Source organism: Sinohyriopsis cumingii, chromosome 4 (assembly GCF_028554795.1).
Source record: "Sinohyriopsis cumingii isolate HCF-2022 chromosome 4, ASM2855479v2, whole genome shotgun sequence".
In the NCBI taxonomy this organism is placed as follows: Eukaryota; Metazoa; Mollusca; class Bivalvia; order Unionida; family Unionidae; genus Sinohyriopsis; species Sinohyriopsis cumingii.
Genome location: NC_142964.1, coordinates 117612428 through 117629206, shown reverse-complemented (window position 1 = coordinate 117629206; position 16779 = coordinate 117612428). Strand labels below are relative to the sequence as shown.

Sequence of the window (16779 nt, the reverse complement as noted above, 5' to 3'; positions counted from 1 at the left end):
CTGTATACTTATGTCCCTCCCCACATCTTGACATACACTGTAGTACAGTATACTGCTTACTGTATACTTATGTCCCTGTGTACATCTTGACATACATTATTGTACAGTCTGCAGGTATCCACCAACTTATGTAATTTTGACTCGTGCGAATTTTGTGTTAGCACGATTTCATACAAATTATTTTTCAAATTTTATTCATAAATGGCTAAAATGAATGGTGTTAAAGTTAATTTAATTTTGTATTTGACAATGAAAATTAAAGGCAGTGAAACCAAAAATTTAAATTATGCTACCACTCATGGGAATGCAACTTTTGCACACATTGTGGGTTTGCTATACTAACCTCCATATAATTGTCCCAGCCTATATGGTGATGTACACTGTTGTACAGTATACTGCTAACCTCCATATAATTCTGTCCCAGCCTACATGGTAATGTACAGTATACAGCTAATCTCCATATAATTCTGTCTCAGCCTACATGATGTACACTATTGTACAGTATACAGCTAACCTCCATATAGTTCTACCCCATTCTGCATTTTGACATACACTGTTGTACAGTATACAGCTAACCTCCATATAATTATGTCGCCAGCCTACATGTTGACATACACTATTGTACAGTATGAAGCTAACCTCCATATTATTCTGTCCCAGCCTACATGGTAATGTACAGTATACAGCTAACCTCCATATTATTCCACCCCAGCCTACATGGTGATGTACACTGTTGTACAGTATACAGCTAACATCCATATAATTCTGTCTCAGCCTACATGATGTACACTATTGTACAGTATACAGCTAACCTCCATATAGTTCTACCCCATTCTGCATTTTGACATACACTGTTTTACAGCATACAGCTACCCTCCATATAATTATGTCGCCAGCCTACATGTTGACGTACATTGTTGTACAGTATGAAGCTAACCTCCATATAATTCTGTCCCAGCCTACATGGTAATGTACAGTATACAGCTAACCTCCATATTATTCCACCCCAGCCTACGTGGTGATGTACACTATTGTACAGTTTTCAGCTAACCTCCATATAATTCTGTCCCTCTTAAAACATGGACACTGTCTCGGATCTCAGTAAATTGTTGACTTGTTTCCACATGACTTATTTAACTTGTTCGTAGTTCTTGTTTGTTGAGAACCAAATTTAATGTGGTTTTGTATTGTATAATATCTTATGTTTGTGTTTTTGTGTCCAGTTTTAACAGCGTTGTCAGCCAGTTATAGCAAATACTTGTTAGGGACTTCACACCTGATGAGCATGCTCCATAGGAACACCATCTATACATGAGTAGTTAAAGCAAATACTTGTTAGGGACTTCACACCTGCTGAGCATGCTCCATAGGAACACCATCTATGCATGAGCAGTTATAGCAAATACTTGTTAGGGACTTCACACCTCCTGAGCATGCTCCATAGGAACACCATCTGTACATGAGCAGTTGTAGCAGATAATTGTTAGGGACTTCACACCTGCTGAGCATACTCCATAGGAACACCATCTATACATGAGTAGTTATAGCAAATACTTGTTAGGGACTTCAAACTTGCTGAGCATGCTCCATAGGAACACCATTTATACATGAGTAGTTATAGCAAATACTTGTAAGGGACTTCAAACCTGCTGAGCATGCGCCATAGGAACACCATCTATACATGAGTAGCTATAGCAAATACATGTTAGGGACTTCAAACCTGCTGAGCATGCTACAGAGGAACAGCATCTGTACATGAGTAGTTACTGCAAATACTTGTAAGGGCCTTCACTCCTGCTGAGCATGCTCCTTAGGAACAGCATCTATTCATGAGTAGTTATAGCAAATACTTGTAAGGGACTTCACACCTGATGAGCATGCTCCATGCTAACAGTATCTGTACATCAACAGTTATAACAAGTTGTAGTGAAAGGATTTAGTATTTTTCTCACTTCAGCAACCATACTTGAAATTGCTCCAGGTTTAGCCCTTAACCTCTTGACCACCTAATTTTAAATTCGAAATTCACTTCAGAAATCTCCTGGCAACTGTATCAAATAATTTTTCATCTATAAAAATAAAACTTCCAAGCAAAAATTATTTCCATTATTCAGATTGACTCTTGAGGTATGCTTTAACATCAGAGTCTTATCTGAATCTGCCCTCTATTTAACCTTGACAGTAGACTTTTTTCCCCTCCAAGACTGGAATTTTCACTTAAAAAACGCTGACAATTATGCCCGACATTTGCATAAGGGTTTCTTTGATTGGATCATATCATTTTGACCATTGTTTCCTTTTTCGTGATGATTTGTAAAATAATTTCATCCCAACAATTTATCAACATAAGTACCGTATTTACTGCATATGTTGGGACAAGATAAAATAATTATTTTTTTTCCTGTCCCAGAACTTATGGTGAAACATTTTTCACTTTGGTCATATGTCCCAAGACTTAAGAAACGAAATAAAATTGTATTGCATTTGTGCTTGCCCCCCATCCCACTGCATGCTGCAATAAAATAGATAAATAAAACATTGAATTGATAATAAAAAGAAAGAAACTAACCTTGTGTTATCATTTATTCCTTTTTTCAACATGAACATTTAAGAATAAAATATTTCCACGAAATCCGTAAGCGTAGGATTCCATACTGTAACGTGTGTCAATTATGTCTGATACCACACACCACGTTGTTCACATGAACATTGAGAAGCAATTGTGTGTGGTTGTGCTTCAAGGTTTGAACATGTTATCCGACTGAAAACTGGAGCCAACACAATCTCAAACAAGAGGGAAATAGTCAACCGATATCTTGAAGATGCCATTCACGCATGACATGGTGTTGGGTGCAAAATAATCAAGATTGAATTATATCCAAGTCTACTGTATGACAGTATGTTGCAAATAAAAATGATCATTTGAAAACACATTCATTTAAGTGTAATTGAAAATCTTTTCACCAGTTCGGGTTACAAAATTATCCCTACTATTTACCCGCAGACGTCAGTGATCCTTTGTATTAATTGTAACCACAGATGCCAAACATATAGAACATAGAAGCCCTGGTGGTGAATAAACACGACTGGCAGCAAGCAGTTAACTCCTTCTTTGAACCTACTGACAGGACATCAAAGACAAAAGGTGATTTTTATTACAAAGCAAGCCGATCTCAGAAGCTGACTTTGGTTACTTTTTTTTTTTTTTTTGGTAAAGGATATCAATACAAAGGTTTTTTACTGCAAAGCAAGCCGACATTGGAAGCTGACTGGATTCTGTGAAGTGAGCCTATTTTTTTATTTTTTTATTTTTTTTTTTTGAACATACAAAGACTGCCAAGATATGGAAGCAAACTTGGGTTCCTTTTCAACTGTATTCACGGGAATTTTGAAAATAAATTGAAACAATGGAACAAATTTTGAAGTGACACAATATAGTGCTTTGTCCACAGTTGTTGATGACCCAGTGTCACCCAGAATATTTGGAGAAAATAAAGTCATGTGATGAATTCGTGAAGGCCAGAAGAGAAGCAAACGAGAGGGAAATAATCAACTGATATATTAAAGACAACTGCCATTCACGCATGGCACGGTGTTAGGTTCAAAATAGCCAAGAATAATTTATATCCAGGTCTACTGTATGATAGTATCTCGCAAATAAAAATCATTATTTAAAAACGCATTAACTTGAGTGTAAGTAACAATCTTTTCCCTGGCGCAGGTTACAAAAGTATCATTACTGTCTATCCGCAGACATCAGTGCACCTTTGTAATAATTATTACAAAAAATGCCAAGTACATAGAAGCCCTGATGGTAAATAAACACAGCTGGTAGCCAACAGTAAACGTCTTTGAACTTACTGACAGGACATCAAAGACAAAGGTTATTTTTATTACAAAGCAAGCCAACTTTGGACTCGGAAGCCGAATGTTTGTAAAGGATATCAATACAAAGGTTATTTTATTGCAAAGCAAGCTGACCTCAGAAGCCGACTATGGATAATTTTAAGTGTGCCAATTTTTTATATTTTAGCTTCAAATAAACAAAGACGGCCGAGATATGGAAGCTAACTTTGGTTTCTTTTCACCAGTATTCACGACATTTTTTAAAGTAAAGTAAAACAATGGAAGTTTTTAAAGTTTACAATATAGTGCTTTGTGCGCGAACATTGATGACCCAGCATCATCCAGATTTGGAGAAAATAAAATCATGTGATGAATTCGTGAAGGCCAGAAGAGAAACAGATCATTTCGCCGACAATATGATCATTAACATGGATGAAACTCTAGTGTACTCTGATCGCCTTCCTGGATGGACTGACGATAAGATGGGCATCAAAAGTGTGAGAATTAGCAAGACTAGTGCAGATTTGAAAACATCTGACTTTTGTCCTTGCAGTTTCTTCTTCAGGTGGTGTGCTGTCTCTAACATTTTTTCACGGTATGAGAAAGCTAAAAATATATTCATGTACCAAAAGAATAGATTGTACGTGTGCAGGTGAATGGTTGTGTTGATGAGATGCTGCTGCAGTGGATTAAAGAGTTTTATCTCAAGTACAGAGTTTTATATTTTTTAAAATAAAATTTCAGTTGGAGTGCAATTGCCGACATGTAATTTTCGAATGATTTAAAAGGTGTCCCACAACTTATGACTCGAAAAAAACGATGTGTCCCAGAACATACAGTGCACAAAAAAAAGTTAGTTTTAAAATTAATTTATGGTGTCCCAACAAATACAGTGTCCCAACATATACGGTAAATATGGTATGGAGAGATAATATATGTCAGATATGAACATTATTATGTTCATGCCTGTAAGGAATCATACACTCCTTTTATTTTAAAGATATAACAATGTCTATTCTGCTTGATTAAAAACTATTTAAAAAGTCATAATTAAATATTTTCTGCAGATATTTGCTTCAGCTATAAATTTTAATAAGTTTGTAGAAGAAAATATCTTGTTTTTATCTTATCTTTTATAGGTATGTATATGATAATAATTATAATATATAATTTAGGGGACAGTTTTAGTGTCTGAGGATGTTAATGGTCATTCTACCATTAATGATTAGCTTTATTGCCAATAGAGGTGGTAAAACAGACCTTTGCAGCAATAGGACCAATATTAAAATCACCTAATTGTTACCCCTATTGTAAGACAGTTTTTATTATTAAATTTTTAGCATCTTTCAGGCTATTGACAGCTTGTATTTCTTCAGAATATATCACTGCCTGAATACTGATTCGACCCCAGGGTAATTGAAACAAAGTTGATACATTGTCTTTGCGCATTAATACAATAGTACATTAACTGGATCCTATTGTATCCATTATCACAGATTGAAATCTAATGTAATGTATAAACAACAAGACTGTGTAAAGCAGTTCAGATGCATTTCATTGTGATATTATTAATACATTGTGACATCTCTTGCATGCTACTTTTTAACCTCATCATTCCACTGTGCTTTGTCTCTCCAAGTAAAGAATTCCTGACATTTTCCTACCACATATTAGGTAAAATCTTTGCATTCTGCACTAAAGCCATTTTGAAAAAGGACCACAGAAAAAAAATGCAGTTTGAATTGAGTGTGATGCAGCAATGAAAGCATATGGTTTTCTCCTTGTGTCATTTTATCACCCAATTTACATCATTGTATTATCGTTTGTAAGGGAGATAAGCAACAGTAAGAAGCATGGAGGTCATTATGTCACAAAGAGAGGCATGATGTCACAACTGAATTAAAGTTTCAGACTAAATCTCATGCATTTTACTGATGCAGATTGAGACAGTTGACAAATACCACATTACTTTATGATATATGTGGGAATACTCTTTCATACTCTTGTTTTGTTTGCAGTATACATAGCCTCAGTGGGACGAAAGGGAAAATATTCTATCAAGATCCATTCCAACATAAAGAAGGGAAAAAAAGTTCTGAATTCACTTGTGAACCCAGTTATGAAGACTGATTGTCAATGCTCGCTACTGGGTGGGAAAGGTATGCCTGCATAAATATTCTGATTTTGTTATTATTTCTGAATTCTGTCATGAATTGTGGGGGTGCTGTACAGATATTATGAACTTCTGAGAGAGTTACTGGTGTAAGGTGGAGTTGTTAACTTTTGCAACATGCAAAATGGAGAGAACAATAGCATACCTATGTTACTTTCATGTACTGTGGCTGAAATATTTTTGGATATTGTATTTGTGGACATTGTACATGATCTAAGGGCACAGCTAACCAAAATGACTGCTCCTTTGTGCTCAAAAACTCAGCCTTAATTAGTCTAAAGTACAGAGTCTTTAGCAGTTATTAAAATAGAAGAAAAAAAAAGAAATCTTCAGTGATTGACAACAGACATTATGTTTCTCCAGTTTAAAGTGGAATTCCACTTTTATCCGGACACGAATCAGATTTTTCTTGATACAGTCTGTTTTTCATATCATCTCTGATCCGGATTTTCAAAAACAGTTTGTCCACTCCCATTCCGCAACAACCCTTGTAAATTATTCATTCCATATATTGGTTAGCACACAACTCTTGTAAAGAGTATTCTGATTGGTCAAAGGTTTAAATTCATCCAATGAATCTTTGGTATAATGGAAACTGATGGCAATGGAAAGAAGAAGAATGCTTGCAAAACATGCATCCCGAGTTGTAGAGAGAGACCATGACACGAAAAGTTTAGATAAAGGTTTAAAAAGCATCTGGAAATGGGAATGGCTGGAGTGAAAAGTTGACGGAAATTTCATTGGTCAGTTTATAAAAAAAAACTGAACACTAAAGGACGCATTTTGTGACCTCTTCAATAAAGATCTGAATTATGGTAATTGTGGTTGGAAGAGTTTGGAACAGCACCTGCAAAAGAAGCTGCATATGGGAAAAATGAAGCTCAGAAGGTATCTGGAAAAAGTGCAGTTGTTTACTATAAGAAGAAAGATTTCTTGAATGAGAGAACAGATGTAGCCCTCCGTCAGAACATGTGGTGTGCATGTCGCCATGCACCAGCTTGAAAGGATAAAGGCTCTCATTGAGAAGGAAAAGAAACAACTACACATTGAGCCAAAAAAGTAAGTATTGACAAAAAGGAAAGGTAAAGAAATCTTTGCCAAAGCCACAAAAAGAGCTCAACTGGTATATCAGCAGGTTGTGTCCATTGGCGAAAACAACAAGTAAATCTATGGGATTATTTTTATATAGTTGATGTACTTGGGTGTTTATTTTACAGATTTGTTATCAAAAGAGAGAAGTATAATATACTTGCTGCAAACATTGAGAAATTATTGTGACCTAATTACGATGTGAATACTGACATGCATATGAAATAACTTCAGTATCAATAGTATTGGAGAATAAATTCATGTGACTGTAAATATTGTGAAATTATTGAACTCAAGTTGAACATTTTTGGTAAGTTTATTAGTTTTTCAAATGATTATTTTGGTTAATTTTATGATCATAAGTTGCACCAGGAGCAGTTTTTTATGAGTGTAAAATGCGTTTTTGGACAGGGGCCTTTGGTCCCCTGGACCCTCGGAACGGGGGTGCTGCCTCTTGAGACCCCCAAACCCCCCTTACAAATATTTCAGCTTTTGTTATGGAAGACCAAAATCATGTCTGTTGACAACCGGATGTTAATTGGCTCCATAGGTTTTTTATTGTGGAAAGCACATGTGGTCTGAATGAGTGTCATACTGAAAACATTAAATTGCTGGTATATCTTTTTCTTTGTGTATTTTAGAAGAAAATGATCGTCAGCCTGTTCAGATTTGATAAATTTGTAAATACTCCTCAGCCTAGAAAAATTAAAATTTTTCTTGCCCACCAGACAAGTAAAAGCAGAATTACTTCTCCAGCATGCAAATCAGTATACCCAGCAAAACATCTTTCTGTATATAATGGCTTTTAAGTGATTCAAAATTTCACTTTGTATTTTAAAGATTTAACCATATTTTCACTTTTTCTTTCTTTTTATCCTTTGAATACCTAAACTTAATTTTTTTGCTGAATTGCTTTTGTGCCTAAAATACAACAAAGTACCAAGAACAAGTTTATGTACATGAACTTGAGAATACTTAATTCATTTACTGCAAATAAAATCAAAGGATTCTCTCACTTTTAATTACACAATCAAATAAAAATTCTTACACCTTTAATTATGTGATCAAATAAACATTTTCTCACCTTAGTCTGATAATTACAGATGATGATTCTCTCACCTTTAATTACATAATCATTCAGAATATTCTTATTTTCATTAATTGATTAAGCTGTAAAGCATTGATTATCAGAATTGCTTGAGGGTACTTATTTTCTTTGGTAAGAATATACTTTGTAAGAAAGCATGTTTCCTTTCAAGCTAAATATTTTCTGACTAGTGAACAGATTCCATTTTAGGACATCCAGTTCATGCAGATTTCTATATAAATTATTTTTTTGGCAAGTAGTCATTCATTGGGTATCAAAACATTCCATTTTTAGGGCCATAATCATATTTGTTCCATCCATCCATTAACAGTATGGTTTCTGCAGGATTACCTGGAATTGATAGATTTTGATCACTTTGGTGTGTAGATTTAATAATGTATTGATAAGAGTTCAAAGGAGTTTGAATTTCCAGCCTTCTCTTGGATCATGGATTTGTTATGGGCTTTGATTGCCTATCCCCCAAACTTTCATTTCTGCAACTCAAATTTCCCTAGGTTTGTAGGACTTAAAACAAATTTAGGATGCAGCTCTAAGAATTTGATTTCTAACATTGCTATCGCACAAACTTTCAGTTCCATAACTTAACTTTTCTTGGTTTGATGGACTTAAACAAAATTTTCTTAAAGATGCAGCTAAGCATTGAATGAATTTAATTTTGTGCCTTACATTACATCAGTTGCAGGAGTTCTGTGCCCTGCTTGCCTATCCTACTGATTTGGGCTTCAACAACATAACATTAACAAGGTTGGTTTGATTTCAACCACATTTTTTAATCAGCTGTATATTGATACAACCTTGATTGTGTCTTGCATGATATTATTAGGAGGAGTTATGACCCCTAAAAACCAATCTTCCTGAATTTAGTTTTTGCAATATAACTTTACCAAGGTTTGTTAATTTGTACCAGATTTATATTGATGATAGTTTGAATGTAATTAAAAGCATTCCAGCATTTACAGGAGTTATGCTGACAGATTGTTTGTCCTCATCACTTGGGTTTCAACAGCATAAAATTTTACCAAGTTGTTTTTCAGCCAAATCTGGTAGGGACATTTATATTGATGAAATCTTGTATGAGTTTCATTTCCATCATTCCAGAACATCATTTACAGAGGTTATGCCCCCTTACGGCCTGTTTTCTTTACATGAGTTTCTGCAACATTATGTTACCAATATTTGTTTGATTTTAACCAGACTGAGCATGTAGCTTTATACTGTTCAGACCTCGAATGAATTTACTTGTGAGCATTCCGCATAACCATTTAGAAGTGTTTTGGTCTCTGACTGCTCTTCTTTTTTTAAACTGTACACAGCATAATTTTTTATTTCAGCTAGACATATCTTGCAATTTATATTGATGAGTCATTGAATGAGCTCAATTTCAGCATTACATGTTTTCATATAAAGGAGTCGTGTCCCCTTATTTGCCAGTTTGACTAACTATTGCTTCCCAAAACAAGTTCTTATAATTAAGGCCTCACTAAGCAAAACTGTAGTGATTAAGGCCCTTTTTGTTGCACCCAGTAGCTCTAGGTGACTATCATATTTTATTTTGCAGATTTTTCAACAGGGTACTGTAGTGTAAGTGGTTTATAAAATGTTCATGACATAGTTGTCTGCATTTGAAAATGCTAATTGATAAGGAAGGTGACTGTACCAGTTATGATGATGATGATAAGAATGATTTTGAGGAGGAGGAAGATAGTGAGAGATGAGTAGAAGACAAAGGAGAGTAAAGATTGTGATTATGATGCTGATAATGTGATAGTGGTGATAACATGTTCATATTTATGATGATGAAGATTTATTTTCAGATCAAAAGGCATTTATTCTGACATCTCCATCATTGCTGGATACTGAGGCAAAGGAATTAACCCTGGATGCTCGCAGTACTCTCATTCCATGGTCGAATTCGATAGAGAAATCTATCCATATGCAGATGAAACAATCCAGTACCTGTGAAAAACTGCTGTCTTAAGAATTTACCCCATACATACTTCCTGTATTGACTTGTAAGTTGTATCTATCTACCAACTGCATTGATCCTGATCTGCCATCACATAATGTACCAGTACATTTTGTCCATGCATTTTGTTAGGAATATTCAGTTGACCAAACAACATATACTCTGATCTGCCAGCAAATTATGTAACAGCAGGTCAGGGTCTGTGTCGTTTGTAGTTGGACCTGATTTATAAGTGAGTACATAGATTAGTACCCTGAAACATGTTTAAAACAAACTAGTTACGTAAATTGTCATTTATATCACTAAGCAAATAACACTTTGAATATTTGCTTAATATTTGTTCAGTGCAACTTCCCATATTGATAATGACTTTTTAGCAGCCACCTGTCCTTTTAAGTGATCTTTCATTTCTTTTTAATTGTACCTTCCAGTATGGCCATAACATTTCCATGCTTTTGGTGGTTATCTAAAATAAATGGACCAGATACCCCACCTGATCATGATGTCATACTGCCAGTGAAAGACATGTTGCTTTAAAAAAATAACAGATTTCAAAAAAATTATTTATTAACGTTATGGTGTGTGGGGAGAGAAAAGGACCTGACAATTATTTTGAAGCAGGATGCTTGTTTTCTGCATCTTAAGATAATTTGTTAAAACTATTAATATATATATATGAGAAAGAATATTTGTAAAGGTATCTAGGGGCAGAAAATTATTTTCAAAACATCCCAGTCCTTTCTCCCCTCTTTGAAACTTAACTGGTCAGTTCCTAGTTATGACTGCATGTGCATATACAATCATATAAAAACATGTATATACTTGTGTACAAGTTGGCTCCAGTTGAAAACAGATTAGATCCAGATCAGTGCAGTTTGTTAGGACTAATCATTAGAACAAATAATGTAGACTCAGATCTGCTGTTGTACTGTGTGATGGCAGATCACATTTTGTGTTTTTGGTGAGTATATATATAGTATGTTTCATATAACGTTCCATTGAGTAAATATTGTGGTTTATATTTCTTTTCACTGGATTCTTTTTTCTAAATAGTTTCTTTGTTGTAGAAATCTTGTTGATACTTTGAAAAATTATCTCATAAATCGTACTATTCTTTGAAGTAATAAAATAATGTGTAAATAATTGGAATAACACCACCCAGAAGAAATCTACCATATGTACTTGTGTGTAAGTTGGATGTGATTGCAAACAACATAGACTCTGATCTGTCATTGTGTTATATGCCAGCAGATCAGGAGCTGTGTTTGTTCCACTGATTAGTCCAAATAAACTGCATGAATCGATATATGTTTGTGCAATATGTGCAACAACAGCACTGGGTCTATGAGTTTGCTGTTTGGTCTGACTTGTACATGACTATATATGGTATTTGGAATGTAGAACCTGTAATCATTTTGTTTAATAAGAACAAGTAATTGCTTTTCATCAAGAATTTGAAATATTTTTCTCACCAAACAAAGATTGATTGATATTTCAGGCAAAAATGAGATCTTCATTGTGCATGTGTTTTTGTCAATTTTCTTGAAAAACCTATGAGCCGATTTTCTAGAATTAGAAATCTTGGTATGAATTGATAGACATGCTCATTATATTTGTAGATTCTTTCAAAGTTGAGTCACATGCAAGCTTGTTTGTTAGATATGGGTGCATTGTAAATGAATAGTTTTAAACTCGCTTGGCCACAAAGCCAGAAGAGATGGTATGGCCCAGTGTCAGTCGTGCATTATCATGTTGTGCATCAGTTAGCATTTGCTATTTGTTTTCTTCTCAAAAACATTGGGACCACTTTCAGAGAGGATTCTGGAATGAAGGGCTTCATGGTTGTACATATGATGCAGACTTGCCATTGAATATGACTGTCATTACCAAAAGAATGGAATTTTCTTTTAAAGAACTTCTCACAAAACTGGTCAAAAAAATTTGACAGCATTCTGGCATGAAGGACTTGTAATTTGTACAAAGTATGCTTTAGCCATGATTACTAAAAGAATAGTGCATATTTTTAAAAATTATGCATGAAAATAAACCACTTGACAGAGTTTGACCATGTGTGACAGAATACATCCTAGCATAAGGCCTATCTATATTTGGCAGATGACTCTGATGTGCTAGTAAATATGGTTGAAGATACAAAAAAGCAGTGGGATGAAATGTACATAAAAAGCAACCTACTACCCCAGATTTCCTTGCCAACTGCTCATGAAATTAGCTTTAAGGCAGATGTCAGCCAGTTGAGTGACATCAGGCCCCTTTGGGCTTCTTGCATGTCTTAATAAAACATGCTTTCATAATTACCTCCCTTGATTGCACCTGGGTCAATTTGCTAGCATTAATGCATGAAATATGTGTATATTTGAGATAAACTACATTTTAGCATTTGAAAATGGCAGTGGGGAATTTTTCCATCACCAGTCAAGTTTATTAATAATATGTAATACTAAGAAATAAAGATGATTTTTTGGCTTTACAGTCATAGAACAGATTATGTGATGGCCTGTTGTCCTTAATGTGTTGTCTCTCTGTTAGTCATCTGTGTTCTCTGGTTCCCATCTTGTTGTTGCTACCACCTCTGAACAATCAAATCATTAACAGGTTTCCTGGAAAAGATTGGATAATTGCAATGTCAGTTAGACCACCAGCATGCACACGAAGACCTCCATCTTGAAAATCTTGTTATCACTACATCTGGATTGGTGGACAGATAATCATATTTGTATTGGTTTTCACTAAAAGGCTTATGATTTGTAGTTGGTCCTAAATGATCATGATTAAAGTTCCAGTGTGTCCATCATGGTTATTTGTAACAACATGGGGTTTTCACTGAAAGACTTATTCTTGGATGTAGTTGGTCCTAAATGAAAATGGTGTCAGGCAGATAGTCAAATGGTGTCAGGCACATGGTCAAAATAGTCACCACAATCTGGCTGTTGCTACGTCTCTTGCAGGTGTTGTTGTATTGACATGTTTTCACTTGAACACTTCTCCCTAGATGGTTGTAATTGAGAATGATGCCAATGTGATTTTCCAAAACGTGAAAAAAATTTAAGAGCCACTTCAGATAAATAGTTGGCTAAATTGCCATGTTTTTTCTTTTAAATAAATCTATTTTATCTTGCAATATGTAGTTGAAAAGATGCTGATTCAGCAAAATGACTCCCTTGATGGTCACCTGCAAAATTACTCCCTTGATGGTCATCTAGAAACTTTTATGTGACAGTTTCTCCTGAATGGATGCTTGTATCAGCATGCAGGTTTCACAAAACACTATAAGAGTATGTAACGTGTTTTGGATGAAAATAGTGCTTATTAGATTTCCAACATGGCACATTGTGGCCATCTTAAAAATCATATCAAGGTGTAATTGGTTCTGTAAAAAAATGATGGAGATCTAACCATTAGTGTAACAATCTTTTGTGAAGGAGTTGAAAAGAAAACCTAATTGAAATTGGGGTCAGGTCAGAGATCATTACTTGCATTTGGTACTTCACTGTGACTGATTCATACACAAATCAATTGATCAGATAACATTGATTTATACAAATGAATTGACCAGATAACAGTGACTTTTACAAATGAACTGACCAGATAACAGTGACTTATACAAATGAATTGACCAGATAACAGTGGCTTACACAAATGAATTGACCAGATAAAAGTGACTTGTATAAATGAATCGACCAGATAACATGGAGGCATTAATGGATTGTTTTAATCCTACCCAGTTTGTTGATGTCTTTTAAGATTACCTTGAAAGATGATAGTGCAGTAACTTTGTTTTTGTTAAAAAAATAATGATAGATTTCACCAAATTTAGTATGTGGATTTATTGTTACATTGTTTGAAATAATTGAGTTCAATGATCTGTCCATATCAGGTTGAAGGTCACAGGCAATTACAAAATCTTTTGAACTACTATGTGAGTCAGCAAACTCAGCAAATAAAAGTAATAAAAGAACAGAAGAAACAGACTTGTGATGGAACCTTTAAATTAATTTCAGCCATTAGAGTTTTCATTATCTTCTAAATTTTCTATAATACTACCAGTTTACCACATCAAAATCAAAATAAAATGCGTCATGTAAGCATAATGTTAGAAAATATTTGTATAGCTATCATGGAAGCACTGCCATGTTACTTAATCTCACAAGAACCAAGATGTTACATTTGTATAGCCGCCATGGAAAGCACTGCCATGTTACTTAAAATTACAGGAACCATGATGTCACAATCTCCACATATGTATAGCCACCATGGAACCAAGATGTTACAATCTCAACATTTTATAGCCACCATGGAAAGCACTGCCATGTTACTTAATATCACAAGAACCATATTAGTTTCAACAGTTGTATAGCCATTATGGAAAACATTGCCATGTTTCCTTGTATCACAGGAATTGATATGTTAGTTTCAGCATTTGTATAGCCACTGTGGAAAGCACTGCCATGTTGCCTAGTATCAAATCAGCCGTGATGTTAGATTCTTGTCACTTTTGTTTGCAAACTGGATTTAAAATGGGCCATTATCATGTAATTAGAGTTAGAATTTTATTTCTAAGATCAGCTGTATATCTTGCATGTATGATTCATTGCAACATTTATTAACTGTTCAGTCCAGTATAAAGTGTTCAATCATATTCCGTGCAGACGTTCATAATTACATACTATAGGGCCATCCATTTAGTACGTGTGCAGAAATCTAGCAAAGCTTGACCCCTCCCTGTACACATGCATACTTTTTTACCCCCACCCCCACATGCATATGTATGCTCGATGCATCCCCACCCCCATAATTTATAGAATGGCCTATATTTAATCCACACAGAAATGAACAGTGATTAATAATATTAATGTGATTAATAAAACAGATAGTCCACCAACGTTGACTGTATGGCTGCATCAAAGAAATTAGCTGCGTAACTTTAAAAAGTTTGTCTAGTGTCGGCTAAAATTCAAATGGTGACTGAACCTAGTCAAACAGGTTATGTATTAGACAAATTATTATCAAAAGGTTTCACCCCACCCCTGTTTCCTATGTGTACATACATTATCAGTAGATCCCCACACACACACACACACACACACACGCAAGCATTTGGGTTTTAAAAAAATAAAAAAATCCATGTGTATGTACTAACTGGATGGCCCCGATGTAGTGTTCTGTTGTTCATTATGTTGGTGATTATACATCAATCCATGCATTCAGTTTCGTCTTCATTCATGTTCTGTGTAAGGAAAATGTTTTATACATATAGGTTATTAAGTCTACAGTGTTCTATATGATAATATACATAGGTCATTAAGTCTACAGTGTTCCATGTGATAATACACATAGGTTATTAAGTTGACATTATGCTATGTGATAATACACATAGGTTATTAAGTTGACATTGTGCTATGTGATAATACACATAGTTTATTAAGTTGACAATGTGCACAGTGTTCAGATATTCTTTTTGTACTCTAATTTAGAAGCTGATTAATTTTTTAATATCATTCAATAGTGAAAACAAATTGTTAGGTTACATTTAAGTTTCTTAGGTTAATTTCTGTAAATTCCATGCTTTTGCAGTGCAGCAGTATATACTGTACTTGTAATGATGACATGTTTTTATAGACTTTATCATTTTCCAGCAGTATGTACTGTACTTGTAATGATGACATGTTTTTATAGACTTTATCATTTTCCAGCAGTATGTACTGTACTTGTAAATGATGACATGTTTTTATAGACTTTACCATTTTCCAACAGTATGTACTGTACTTGTAATGATGACATGTTTTTATAGACTTTATCATTTTGAATAAAAATGTTAAACTTTAACTCTGTGGATTTTTTTTACTATCATTGATTCAGATTCTCAGTTTTCATGGGACCTGAATTTGTAAATTCCCATAAATAAAGTCATATTTACATTTACATTTATACTCCAGCCTCAAGAATCTTACTTTGTCTATCCTCCTTGTATGGGCAATAACTTCTGTACTATTTTACATGTTCACATTAAACTTACTGTATGTGTAGGTTTGATGAACATGTGACATGTACCAAAAGTGGCTTGCTAAAACATGTACTTTATGATGTATTAAAACTATGTTTTGAAAGAAAATTTCTGGGCCCCAACTCTAGTTCATTCCACATAGCATCACAAATGCTGTCCATATCTGTTTCTTTTTTAATTTTCACATCATTCTCTCAAAATGTAGCTAAAATTACCAAATTCATTTCGTGCACAAATGACTTACATATGATTCATATTGACTTGACTGAACAACACCGTTCATTTGATACATGCTGTAAAAAGAACTAGTCTGTGTACATGTAATTGGCCCTTTTCATCCTGAGATTTAGAAAAATCAATTTTTGATACAGCAAAGAAATTAAAGGGAGGCAACTACATTATGGCTGAATAGGAAAGCTAACCACTCCTTAATAAACAAATCCACTCTTCCACAGGTTATGGTGACATAAAAGAATTTGATGTAAACACATCATCCCGTTTAAGCATGTAATGAGCGGCAAGTGTTATGCTGTTTGTCGATACAAATGGAGTTGGAATAGTGTGCAAAACAAGTT

General features: G+C 34.5%; 1 protein-coding gene across 3 annotated transcripts in view; it reads left to right on the top strand.

Moving 5' to 3' along the window:
- Nucleotides 1–16026, top strand: part of LOC149801965 (alpha-1-macroglobulin-like) — a 251727-nt gene extending 235701 nt beyond the window's left edge. For 2 of the 3 annotated variants that reach the window (XM_089956363.1, XM_089956364.1), the window contains 2 exons: nt 5865–6005; nt 10031–16026. In XM_089956363.1, the coding sequence (XP_089812489.1) occupies nt 5865–6005; nt 10031–10194 (305 nt within the window). In that variant the 3' untranslated portion in view covers nt 10195–16026. The remainder of the gene's footprint in view (nt 1–5864; nt 6006–10030) is intronic. The other variant, XR_016420765.1, reaches the window with a different exon arrangement.
- Nucleotides 16027–16779: the final 753 nt, after the last annotated feature.